A 13,207-nucleotide genomic window follows, 5' to 3' on the forward strand; every position below is an offset into this window, starting at 1 on the left:
CAGGGGCAGTCTATCTGGTTAAAAGAAAAGAAAAGAAAGAAAGGAAAAGAAAGAAAGGAAAAGAAGAGGAGAGAGGAGAGAGGAGAGAGGAGAGAGGAGGGAGGGGAGGGGAGGGGAGGGGGCGGGGAGGGAGAGGAGAGGGAAAGAAGAGAAGAGAAGAGGAGAGGAGAGGAGAGGGAAAGAAGAGAAGGGAAGGGAAGGGAAGGGAAGGGAAGGGAAGGGAAGGGAAGGGAAGGGAAGGGAAGGGAAGGGAAGGGAAGGGAAGGGAAGGGAAGGGAAGGGAAGGGAAGGGAAGGGAAGGGAAGAGAAGAGAAGAGAAGAGAAGAGAAGAGAAGAGAAGAGAAGAGAAGAGAAGAGAAGAGAAGAGAAGAGGAGAAGAAGAGAAGAAGAGAAGAAGAAAAGAAGAGAAGAAGAAAAGAAAAGAAGAGAAGAAGAAAAGAAAAGAAAAAAGAAAAGAAAAGAAAAGAAAAGAAAAGAAAAGAAAAGAAAAGAAAAGAAAAGAAAAGAAAAGAAAAGAAAAGAAAAGAAAAGAAAAGAAAAGAAAAGAGAAAAGTCTGTGATAATATGGCTACTGAGATGACTGAAGTAGAGGTCTTGAGCAAAGCAGCAAAGAGCTTTAAACCGACTGTTTTATCAAGAAGAAACTAGGAAAAAAATCCTAGTGCACTGATATTACTTGACAAATACTTTATAGTTATTGCTAGCCGTTTGTTCAAAGCTAAAATATGTTCCTGATCTGAATCACACTCTAGAGAAGAACTTTTTTCCCCTCTACTGACTACGTAAAAAGCCTCTAGAGGTCACCAAGGAGAACTTCGGCCTATCAAGGCAAGATAATAACTCTCAATTCTGTTTAAACACCTAGGAAATAAAAATAATTTAGAAGTTGCATTTCTCTAGTAGAAATGCTCACTACTACTGTCCCAGGAGCAGATCTTTGGGCAGCAATTTCATTCCATGTTTCTTCAAAGATTTCCTTTGCAGACCATATCCATACACTGTCATCCATAAGTAAGGGTTTATTGTTGTGAAAGGTCAGTTAAACACACTGAAGCTTTTTCTGTGCTTGCACTTACAGTGAATGCCAAGCTGAGGCACTTCATTCCATCACTATCAGGTTAACACAGGCTCCTAAATAAACAATCTGATTTTTAAAAGCAAGGAGTGTGTAAAAACTCCAATAAAGTTACTGATAGGACGCCAGCCTGCCTCCCACAGTGAAAGAGCATTCCTTGGGGAAAGCTGAGAAGGGAGCAAAGGAAAAGAGAGACAAAACATCCAGGGGAGAGATTCACTGTGAGAAATTAGAAATGACTTAAACTCTTCTGATCAGCTAATAGCTCTAGGCTGAGTCATTTGGAGGGTGGACATGTCTACCTCCATCAATCAAGAAGAATGGAGTGCTTCTGTTACATTTTCAAACGTATAATAAGTGAACTGTCTGAATGAGGATAAAATGCCTAAAACACAAAGAGAGAAATGCTAGTTCTGCTAGTACTTTCTACTGGTAGATTTCTACAGAGGCTGACATGCTTGGTACACTGAATGTCAAGAAGCTGAGCTTAGGCATCCTAACACAATTGCTGCTCAGCCCTTCACCATCAGAAGTGGAAAAGGGGAGCTGGGTACAGATGTCTGGTCCAGCCAGTCCACCCACCAGTGGGAGAGCTGCCTGTGGGGCCTGGTGCTTCTCCACTGCCTCTGGCCTACTGGCAGCAGCTGAAGGACAGATCCATTTGCTGATACTTGCTGTAGTTACGACACAGAGGAAAGGGCAATGCACTAAAACGAGCAGCAAGTGTATTACACATTTTGTCACAAAATTGGAACAAATTTGAACTAAGCCCCTCAGACTGACAGACCCAAATTTTAAAAATGTTTTGTGGAAAAACACACAAACAGCTCTTAGCAGATATCTTTGAGTGGGCCTTACTGTTACGACAGGCTTCAGGAGAGATGAAAAACGTCATGTTTTGTTTTCATGCTTTACAGTGTACTAAGGTATATTGCTATTATACCTCACAATGAACCCTTGCCCTGCCTTATGTAATTCAATTTCATTAAAAGGTCTGTGGCAAATTTATCTAGTGCTTATATAATCACTTCTTTGAAGTGTGTGAATGAAGCTGTTATTTTTTCAAAGAGTATCTGTCTGTCCAAAATTTATTTTAACACACTGTGGGCATGAAGCTAGATGAGAGAATGTATATATTCCCTTAAAAGTGTTTACTTAACCACAATAAAAGGTTATGTGGATTTCCCACGTGCACTGAGTTACAGTACCTGTTATAATGTGAACATTTAAACACTCCTTCAACTTGGCTTCCACTCATGTATCATGTTTGACACAACAGTCAAAGTTCTTTTGTCTAGCACTAGCTCAGGAGGAATGGAAGGCTCTGCAGTAGCACATGAATGGGAAACACTAAAATAAAATAAGGGGAGAAGGAAAAGAGGGATAAAAAAAAGTAGATGCAGGTAGATCTACAGTAAAGTCTATTTCAAAAGTGTTCCTTCACTGGCACATACAACTGAAGTAATCCATTTTCACACCAGCCTAAATGTAACTGTCTTCTCCAATTGCCAATGCAGCTTCTGGGACGTGTACCGAGTACCACAGGAAACCCTCTTTCCCAAACATTTTTTCCAGCTGAATGCTGCTCTCAACATCAACAAAACAAGTTAAATTCTGGTTGGGGCACTTTTGTGTGGGCACAGATAGCAGCAGGTTGGTTTTCATTCTTAAGCATCTTTGACATGTTCCTGAGAGTTACTTAATGGTTCCTGCAATAGGACAGGGCTGTTACAAAATCCCAAATGAGAAGTAAAAACCAACCAAACAAAAAGTCACATAACAATATGAGAAGAGCATCTACTAAGGACTATGGTTGGATTGTTACTCTTCTTCTTAAGCAGATGTCAGAATACAGTCTAATGATTATGTATAGATTTCTGTGGGAAGTGATGGGATCATTTTTTTTGCACAGCAAAATATATTTTAAGTATGTTTAATAGTATAAAAGAATTTAGGACTATATTTAGAGATCAAAGCCTCTGAACTTGATGTTTCTTCTTTCCTGGCTAGAAGTTTTTGGAAGCATTTTATCCAGGGAAAACATCAGACACAGAAGTACTGTGGAATTTAGGTTGTCTAAATATAGTCTTTTTCATATGAATTATTAAGTGGGAGTAGAGGACAATACTTTTCTCTGTATAAAGTAACTTACACTTTTAATTACATTTTCATTTAATCTAGATGCAAACTAATGCTTGTCTATGATAGCAAGACGGTAATTTAGCCTTTAAACTGAAATATTGCAAAAATAAAACTGATCTAATTATAGAATCAAAGAGTTTGAAAAAAACCAAACATGTTAGGGCATGCACTTCTCCCAAACATTTTGTATAAAGGTTTCTAAATAGAGCAAAGACGCTACTAGAAGGAATAACATTTTTAAAAAGTTTGCTTTCCCTATCTATTGAATACACCTAACAGTTAATACCATGTCATCTCAACTGGACATATTTTCCACCTCAGACTATTAGATTACACACTCAGTAATGCAGTCTGAGGGTGGTCTCTCAGAGACAAATGTGGCAATACCGTGATATGTTTATTCAGTGGAAAATCTATTTCAGCATCTAATGAGAAGTCTTTAAAAGATTTACTGTGGTAGTTTCTTTCTAAGATATGTCTTGCATGGAGTTGCTTTTGTTATAGATGTTATCCAATGCCTGCATTTTAGTTTATGTAAGGTTTCACAAATTACATTTTGTTTTTCTCCCACTTACTGTATGCTTATGCATAAATTTGGCAAATACTGAATCTCTTTCATTAGGAAAGTCTTAAATGACTACCCGAAAGGCATGCTCCATCGCTGAAAGGTTTTAAAGAGATTTCCTCCTCTTTGACTCTTGATTTAGTTGCTGTGTGCATAACTGTAGCAATACAGATAGGGTAGAAGGGTCAATTTTTAGACCCTGATCCAAGAATTTGCTGTCAAAAACTGAAATTTAAGTTACGAAAGGTTTTAGTTCCTCCCTTTTTTTGCTCATCAGACGATAATCTAGTTTATGCTTGTCAACAGAGGAGTCTATTCAGTTACGGCGAGCAAGGAAGGTGGTATTGACTGCATGGAGTCCATAAACATGAGATAGTGGGCAGTATCTGGATAATATGCAGTAGAAAATTCATTAATGTCAAACGTAGATGGAAGAAAATGACTTGCTGAACAAGAAATAGCTCCACAAGTCTTGAAGTACATAATCTGCTTTATATCTGATTAAGTTGACGACTGGGGCACCAAACAGAGTATAGACACAGGGATTTCATGAGGTGTCGTGGAAGAGGAATATTTAGCTCATTGCTCTCAATTCATATGGTATAAAGACTGGAACAATTCTAAAGAAATAAACCAACCATTCACATGATACAGTAAGTGTAAGAAATTACCTATCCCAAATGAAAAACAAAGTTTTTGCTCTCCATAAAAAAAGAAAGCCACGAAGTCAGATTATGTTACCCACCAGTGATGCTCTGCTACTTTGTGGAAATAAAGATCTCCCAGGTTCCGTACAGAAAAATGCTCTGTCTGCTTCTATTCTCCCCCTACCCCCACTTGTTACTTTATCCTGCTAAATTCCTTTAAGTTTTGAGTTTAGTTATTGTCCTTTTTTCAGATAAGATAATAGTGAGAATAGCTAACAAACAATGACCTCTGCTGTATTTCTAACGTCCTCCCTTGCAAGGCCAGACAGAAGAGTAATTTACCTCTCGATTTCCTCCCATGAATATATGCCTTTCCAAGAAGTTGCCACGTTGGTCTGTACAAATCTTCCAAATCCAGTTGCCACCGATCTGGTTCAAGGTACCGGATGAGTTCTTCCACAGTGCTAAATCCAGCAACAGCATTGTTTAATACATCCAGCGGTAGAGCTGATGGGGGCAGCAATGATGGGCTCGGTGCTTCTGTGTGGTGCTGCAATCAAAGCCAAGAGAAGAGAAGAGTACCAGTCAGAGGGTTAATGGATCTGCTTTGATGAAGTGCTATACTTTATGAAGTTACAGAGCTGGGAAAGTTTATAAGTGGCTAGCTTGTTTCCAATGTACAGTTTACCTAATAAGACAAATGGCAAGAGTCAAAAAGTACCTAATTATTCTTCAGCGATAATTGTAAACAAACTTCCACTAGACAGATTTCCCACTTCTTACATTCCTAGCCTTGAAGATAGCATGCCGCTGTACCTGCTCTTTGAAGGAGTCCACTGAATGATGGACAAGATTTTAGAAACAGACCAGAGAGTGATTTGAAAATACAGCCCCATTACAGGCAATTATTGTAACCTCCTAGAAATCTGAGGAAACATACATTTCCAATGCTGCCTTTCCTCTGAAACAGCCATAATCTTTGTCATCTTGTCTTTCAATGTAAAATCTGAACATACCCTAGTACAAAGCTAGCAAATATTCCTGCTCCACTCTCATCTGTAGATGAAAAAAAAAGCACCAGTTGCGTTTCATACAGCACGGAGAATTATGTTTCTGTTTAAACAATAATGAACAGAGTAATAACAACATCTGGCATTACTGTAATTATTTCTCCCTTCAGAAGAAAAAAACCCCCATGTTCCCAAGGATACCGAAAATACTCAGATGCTGAAATTGAGAACTGAAAAAAGTCTATGTACTTTCCCACAGCACAAACTGTACTGACAGACTCACTGGATCAGGGGTACTCAGTCACAGGCAATTCAAGCAAAGTCAGACTTCTGGATTTGCTCACTCTGCAATGCATTTAAAAATTATGCATTAATTTGTATTTTCAAAAGAAGAAAAAAAGGCAGAAAGGGAAGTCCAAGAAGGAAGCTGCTGCTGAACCATCATAAGTTTATTTAGGCTTTTATATAGGCAGACATCACTACAGACATTTTGGCCACAGTACTACACCAGAGCAATTTATCTGGATCATGTAAGAAGGATGAAGAAAGATTTGCATGCAGAGCTGATTTAAGGGACGAGAAGGACAAGAAATCTCGAACTTACATGGACAGTACTTCATGCATCACTACTGTAGTCCATATAAGATTTAGGGAAAATTTATTCCTGTAAGTACAGTCAGGTTTTGGAAAAGGTTCTCAGAGAGGCTGCACAGTGTCCCTCACTGGAGGTTTTCAATACCTGACTGCATAAAGCCCTGAGCAATGGTCTGACCTCAGAACTGACCCTACTCTGAGCAGGAGGTTACACTGGAAACCCCCTGAGGTTCCTTGCTGAATTTTCCTACAACGATCCTATAACATAATATTAAGAATGAAGGACTGAATTATCCTCCAATAAGTGAACTAATATGCTTCTTGTCCGTTCCGTGTGCAGTGCCTGTTAGTATTGCACAACATCTACATATATATTTATTTATATTTATTAATATGTACTTTTATATATTTAAAAATCCTCAGCCAGTTAGTGCCAAAATGGCACTCTTGGTACTGTAATGTGAAGTGTAGAAATACTGTAATTTTTTTCCACCTGTAATGTCAAATCAATTGTATTCACTTTTTCGAAATGATCAGGGAAACTGATGAGAAGTTTACAGTTATGCAGGAAAAAAAAAAATTACTAAAATAATCCTTGCAACACTACATACGAAATAGCAGTTTTCTAAAATACATACACTCGTGATAGCTGTATTTCATACCAATATTTTAATTTTCCTTTCCCTGTTCTCAATTCTATTAAATATGCAGCTAAGTGTGTGGTTGAAGGGCAGCAAATGAAAGTAACCACCACGCCCTTCCTATTTTTTGGTCCAAGGGTTTTTCTCTCTTCATCTTCAAGAAATGCAGTCATTAGAATGATTTGTGCTGCTTTTTAACTGGGAGTTTTGCAAAGATAATACAAAATGTAGATCTAGTGTGCTGCTACTATTAACTTTTTACCATATTTTCATTTTGCTAATCTAGTATTGTTTCCATAGAGTGAGTGAGATAGTTGATTCCCATTCTGGATGAATGTGGATTTCAAAAAGTTAAAATATCTATTTTCCTCTTCTCTGCATTGCCCACAAAAAAAATAATAACATGTTGCTCCATCTATTAGGTTATGATAATAAAGTAACAGATTCTGGTCTGTAATTTAAATATTTGCTCTTAGCAAAACATGCTACTCAGCAAGTTTCTAAATAGTTCTGTGACACTATAATTCAGATGGTCAAAAAAATAAATATTCCAAAATTTTTCTTCCTGTTTTTCTCCACAATGATGTATTTGTAATGGTCACATTTCCTGGTTTGAAGGTGTAGGATTTTGCTACGGTGAAAAACAAAGTAAGGATCAAATGGTAGAACTAGTATCTGATGAAAAAAAAATCTTCTATTTTGCTTCCAGCTGAAGAATTTACTTTGGTGTCTTACTTGTACTGGGATTTTTTGATGCCAATGAAATAGATGGATTCCAGATGAAAATCCATTCATCTAGAATCTATTCCCACATTTACAACTTAGAACATGTACACTTAGCAATGCATATATAGGAACTAATCCATCTATTTATTGGATTCTGGATTCAGTGTGCATTCACCTCAGTTAAAACATTATGAGGATATGGTGAATCATTGCCCTTAATGGTAACACAATTAAAATTGTCATCACTTTCTAATTATTCTCACAGCAAACCAAAACATGAAGAAAAAGTAATTGAAGTAACAAAATTGCACAACTTTGAAGATTAACATTTTAGAATAAAGTAGTTAAAATCTCAAGATTAAGAATGTTTTTCCCAATAATCTCCTAATTTAGTAAATTTAAATGACAGTTAAAATGTGCCAAAGATTAAAGATTATTGATGTCATAAAGCTATAAGTGCTGTAATTTATAACATAATAACCTTTATGAAATCTCAATGCAATAAGTTGTTTAATATAAATGGTAATTCAAATTATACTCTACGTTGCTTTTACTTGCTAACAGGTACTACTTTTTTATAATTTAAACCTTTTGGATAGGCCATCCAGGGCGGCATAAATGGTACTCCTTTCTTTGAATAAAATTATATCTTGGAATTTTATAAAATTTATAATTTCGCTTGGCTTTCTTGAAGATTTTCCTGTGTTCTATAGGCAATGCTTACAGCTGCAGTAAGGTTTTACTCTCAGAGAAGATACCGGGAGAAATGGCAATGCAAGAAATTAAACCCCAGCTTCACTGATGGCGCATACCTTTTAGATGAAGCAAATACAAAACTTCAGCATAACTCTGAAATGTTACATCACAGTTGCAACTTCAAAAATGCTGAAATGCTCCTTAAATGGAGCTTTCCCTCACTTTATAACAAGTCCATCACTTCTGTTATAATTCCTTCCAATTAAATAATCTCAGATAAAAATCCATGTGCCCAGATTTTAATCTGCAGCTCTCTTGACATTCCTGCTCTGCCCATGGCCTCAGAGATGCAACGTCACTGCCCAATGGTGGTGTGAAAGCCTCACAGGAGGACCACCAACAAGCTCTAGCTGTTCTGCTGCGTAATGTTGATGGAGAAAATGAAGATGATTTTACAATGAAGTAGCTCTGTGACAACTGCACGTCTATTCTATAGCTCGCATCACCTGATTAACTCCACAGAACTATATCACGTCTCCCCTAACAGGTCAGCCAACACATAGCTAACCTGTAATATAACGGACATCTCTTTATCTGACAGGGCAGACATAACCCAAGACAGCACACACTTGCTTAGGAACAGACAGCTATTCAGAATAACTTTCTTGACAGAGACCACTTACCGGGAAGTGATGTTCTCCAAGCTTTTTTACAATAAATACTAATTGATGGTAAACATTTTTTCTGTCATAGCAGCACGTCCTTGATTAATACCAATGTTCCAGGCTTGAGACAACTTTTTTATTTTTTACCCGAGCATGAATAATTTCTGTCCAGACAGATTTTTAAAATACATCAAGTAGTTCTGCATTTTAATGTGATTCCTCTAGTAAACAAAACACCCTGTGTTTTGTTTTTTGTGCCCAGGAAACAATTTCAATTTACTTTAATAAATATAAACATGTTTAAAATCAAGATAGAGCCAAACAGTTGCATCTTTACTGTTAGTTAAAATTATTCAGGATGAAAACCAGAGTAGAAAACATAGGCTTCTGCTGTCCCGTAGAACAGTCAAGATTGACAATTACTGTTGGATGAAACAGAATTTTCATTAGGTCTGTTAAAATTGTATTTCTGTATGTGCATGTCAGTCTATCAAAACAATCTTCTCAAAATCCCCAAGGGTGTTTAGAAGTGTAAAAGACAGGCAAATAGACAAAATTTAACCAACAGTTTAAGATATGGGCTTGGAAAAAAAAGAAGAAAATAATATAAAGACTAACTTATATAAGGACTAACAAAATTACCCAGCCCTGAAGTTTATACACAACAGTATCCCAGAATAAACTTAGGGAGTAGAATTTATTTTAGGGTGCTCACAATGTTAGTTGTGACCTATTAAAGGAATCAAAGGTACTCCATCTACCCTCTTTCTCAAAGAGTAGGACATCCTTATAAGTAGAATAAGAAGGCAACCATCAGCAAAGCAGTAAATCTGAACAAAAACTGCAAAAAATGGATTTGAAATCACCTAGCTGAAGCTCAAATCTAAAGGATTAGTTAGCATGTAGCCTAACTTGAAGACCTGTGATTAATTTCTTGTTCTGACACATATTTCCTGTGTGATCCTGAGCACAGTATTTAGGCCACAGCTTCATTGTGTAAAGCATCCGGCAGTAGCACCTCCTTGCTACACCAGCATGACTGTGTATGTGGCTGCATCGTACACAAGAAGTAATCTTGCTGAAAAAGAATATTTTTCATTTTCATTTCTCTTTAACCTCAATCTTATTCACAGCACAGAGCTCCAACAGCTAAGCCATGACAACCAAACGCACAGCAGCTGCTAACACAAATCTTCTGAGATTCACTCTAGCACCAGGAATTTCATAGCATGCAGGTTCGGAACACAGCCTTCTCAAATCTGTAGAATAAGCACAAAGGGAATTCCTTGATCTCACAAGTTCTATGAGAGTATGAATACAATGAACATTTATTAGATACCCATTACCAGTTTATCTGAAGAATCCAGAAGTATTTTAGAGAAATAAAAGGTAAAACTCTGGCCATGAAACTGTACATTATAACCTGTTCTGCCAGTATCCATCCGTTCTTTCCTTGCACTGAACCTACTCCAGGGATAAATAATTCAGAACAAAACAGCACTCATCTACAATCTGCACAAGACCAACTCTTAAGCGCCATTGCAATCTAAGCAAAGCCTTCTTTTTGCTCCTTTCTCATTGGATAGGACTGTCAAGTTACTGACACTACCCTCTTCCAGTTAAAGGGGAGGCAAGAAGTAATTTTGTTAGTGTGCTGCAGCCAGGAATGAGGAATTTCATGTTTAATAACGCAATCCCTGAGTTAAGACTAGAACAACAAAAACAAGTGAGTCAAATACTTGGCATGACCGGACATTTACCAAGTAGTGAATAATATGTCTAAAATAATTCCCTCCCCACAAAAGAAATCCCCATTTTTTTCATTTCTTGTCTTGAAGAAAACATTGTCAAGCAGTTTATAAGTGAAAACCCATTCATCGTTGGCAGAGTTTGGAGAAACTATTAAACATCAGCATGGTTTAATCAGATCAGAAAGGACTCTGCAATAAAGAAAACCTCAGAAGAATCTGCCCAGCTCCGAAAAGCAACCAGGATTAGCACTTTGAAAGAAATAACATATTTCTTCTAACGAAATATCCTTACAGCTTTTTTTTTTTTTAATTATTATACAGGAACACTCCAAGTCCTGCTTAGATTTAGAGATATGCTCTTGAAACTAACAGTACATGCACATTCTTGTAACACTCACAATAAAGAAAGCCTGTGTTTTTCCTTTATAATCACGGGTAGCCGTTCATTAGAAGCTACGAGAGAGCAGATATCCAACTCTTCTCGAGTTTGCCCTGAGGACATAGAAGCTTCTTGGCATAACAATTACCTCTTTCTTTTTTCTCCCATGAGTATATACACCAGTAAGTATGAAAAACCTCTAGAAATCCTGACCTACCTGAAAAAGCACAAACTTTTACTTGCTTGCATGTATGTGGTACAAAAAGCTAATGCATTTGTGAAAGTCTCTCACCTGTAAAGACATCTTCTCTGTAAATTATGAACCTGCACCAGTGCTATGCAAAATGTTAGTCCTGTTCAAGTAGCAACATACAAGGAAGCAGAGACGAACTGTAGCTGGGCCTGTGAGCAACCACCTGAGTAGAGAAATCAAGTTCCAGGATCCTATTTTTGTGCCTCCAGCAAAGGAATGAAAAAAAGAAGCAGCAAAGGCAGATAATAAATTTAGTCTGCCAAAGCCAGGGAATAAGGCAAGGCTGTTTACTTGCATGTGACAGATATGGAAGCCAGGAAGGCCGGTGCAGTTCCCATCCATTGCTGTATTTCTTCTTCAGCTGAACTTACTGTCACAGCAGTGAGAATGGTTGCACGACAGACACAGGACCTCCGGGGCTGCTGAGTAGGTAGTCTGGTAAATTAAGCTCTCGTGGCACTGAAGTAAACAGGCATCTTGTCCAGCTAACCTCACTTCAGGGACGCTAACTTCCGCCAGTCAAATGACATACAGGTAGGGGCACCACCCCTCCTCAATTTGATCAGTTACTGCACGTGAGATCCAGAACGCAGGATGACGGCCCCTTCTTTCCTTGCTGGGCCTCCAGCTCTCTGCTTTTCACAGGCTCCCTAAATGTTCCGTTCTTATGTTGTGCTACAACCGCCTACCTGAAGTTTGTCCAGCCTCTCTTCGTACACATACAGGGCTTTCCTTTTATCTCAGGGAGGACCTTATTTGCTGAGTACCTGTGTGCTTGCACCAATTTACATCTTAAAGCCAGACAAAGATGGTGTTGCATTTTTGTTACACATTTTGAGCGTTGCTTCCCAAACTGTGCATCATTTCTACACTCCTTGCCCTAACTGCCAACAGGAGAAAGGTCACAAGGGGAAGCGAATGCGTTTGTGCCTTTCTGCTTTTGCCTCTCACCAATGTAAATATAGGAATAAAGATGTGTAGAAGTAGAGTCAGGAGCAGCCTAACGTTTCCTCAGGTTAAAGTTTTGAGATAAAATATATTTTTTTTAAGTTTTAAATATTCCCTCAAACAGAGTTTCTGTGCATTTCACAGAGAAGGCCTGGAATCCTAATTGTGCTGGAAACAACTGAGAGATGCTCTCAAGGAAATTAGCAGCATGAAAATAGTGCAGGATGTCACTAATCGTCAGCTTTCTCCTGGCAAAACGCAGCTTTTTGCCTGAAGCCTGTTCACCCTGACACTCTTTGAAACACACAGCATAGGTGTGAGAACCACTCCTGTGGAAACAAAGATGACACATAACTGGAACAGGATTGTTAACTCTCAGAGGATGGCGTCAATAGCAATAACCTCTGGAAGACATTTTTTAAAAACTTCAGTGATTTGGTTGATTTTCTCAATAAATTAGTGATCTATAATCACGTAGGTGTACACATATATATGTGTGTATATGTGTATGAGAATACATTTTGCTTTTTCCTGTGATCACATGTTTCAGCAATCATCCACACTAGCTCCCTTTAAAGGCAACAAGAAAATTAATTCTCACAGTACTGTATTGTATGGAACACCTTATTGTTAACACAGTTCATCATGGTAGTTGTAGTGTTTTCTATTCCTAGCAAATATATACACATGGAGAACTGTCTTTATTGGATGCAGTTGCATGGAATTATGGATTTTTTTCTGTGCATCTAGTAAGTCTCACCAAAGCAGCGCACATGAGTTCATCAGGGTTTCATAAGCACTAAAAAATTACTAAATTTCTCTCTCCTGTCCTCTACAGAAAGTATTTGGTTTTTTAAAACATGATCTAGTGACTTGTGTATTCTTTTGGGCGAGAAGTTTCATTCACTGATTTATTCTCTTGGTTAATTAAGGAGAGAAGAGATGTAAACAATTCTGCTTGAAAGCTGTGTTGCCAGCATATCTGGCAACTGCAGAGGTCTCAAAGCATGAAGCGTACAACCCCTGCAAACCCGAGAACCCACACAGCTTGGAGATTGAGCCTGCTACCTGCAAGAGGAGTCAGGTTTTGATGCCTTACTACCTTTGCCATAGGT

General features: G+C 38.0%; 1 protein-coding gene across 1 annotated transcript in view; it reads right to left on the reverse strand.

The window, feature by feature from the left end:
- PDGFC (platelet derived growth factor C) overlaps window positions 1-13,207 on the reverse strand; it is a 132,288-nt gene that overhangs the window by 3,610 nt on the left and 115,471 nt on the right. Inside the window, exon 4 of the mRNA XM_065634071.1 lies at window positions 4,772-4,979. Within this exon, the coding sequence (XP_065490143.1) occupies window positions 4,772-4,979 (208 nt within the window). The remainder of the gene's footprint in view (window positions 1-4,771; window positions 4,980-13,207) is intronic.

The sequence above is a fragment of the Caloenas nicobarica genome, chromosome 4, assembly GCF_036013445.1.
Source record: "Caloenas nicobarica isolate bCalNic1 chromosome 4, bCalNic1.hap1, whole genome shotgun sequence".
Taxonomy (NCBI): domain Eukaryota; kingdom Metazoa; phylum Chordata; class Aves; order Columbiformes; family Columbidae; genus Caloenas; species Caloenas nicobarica.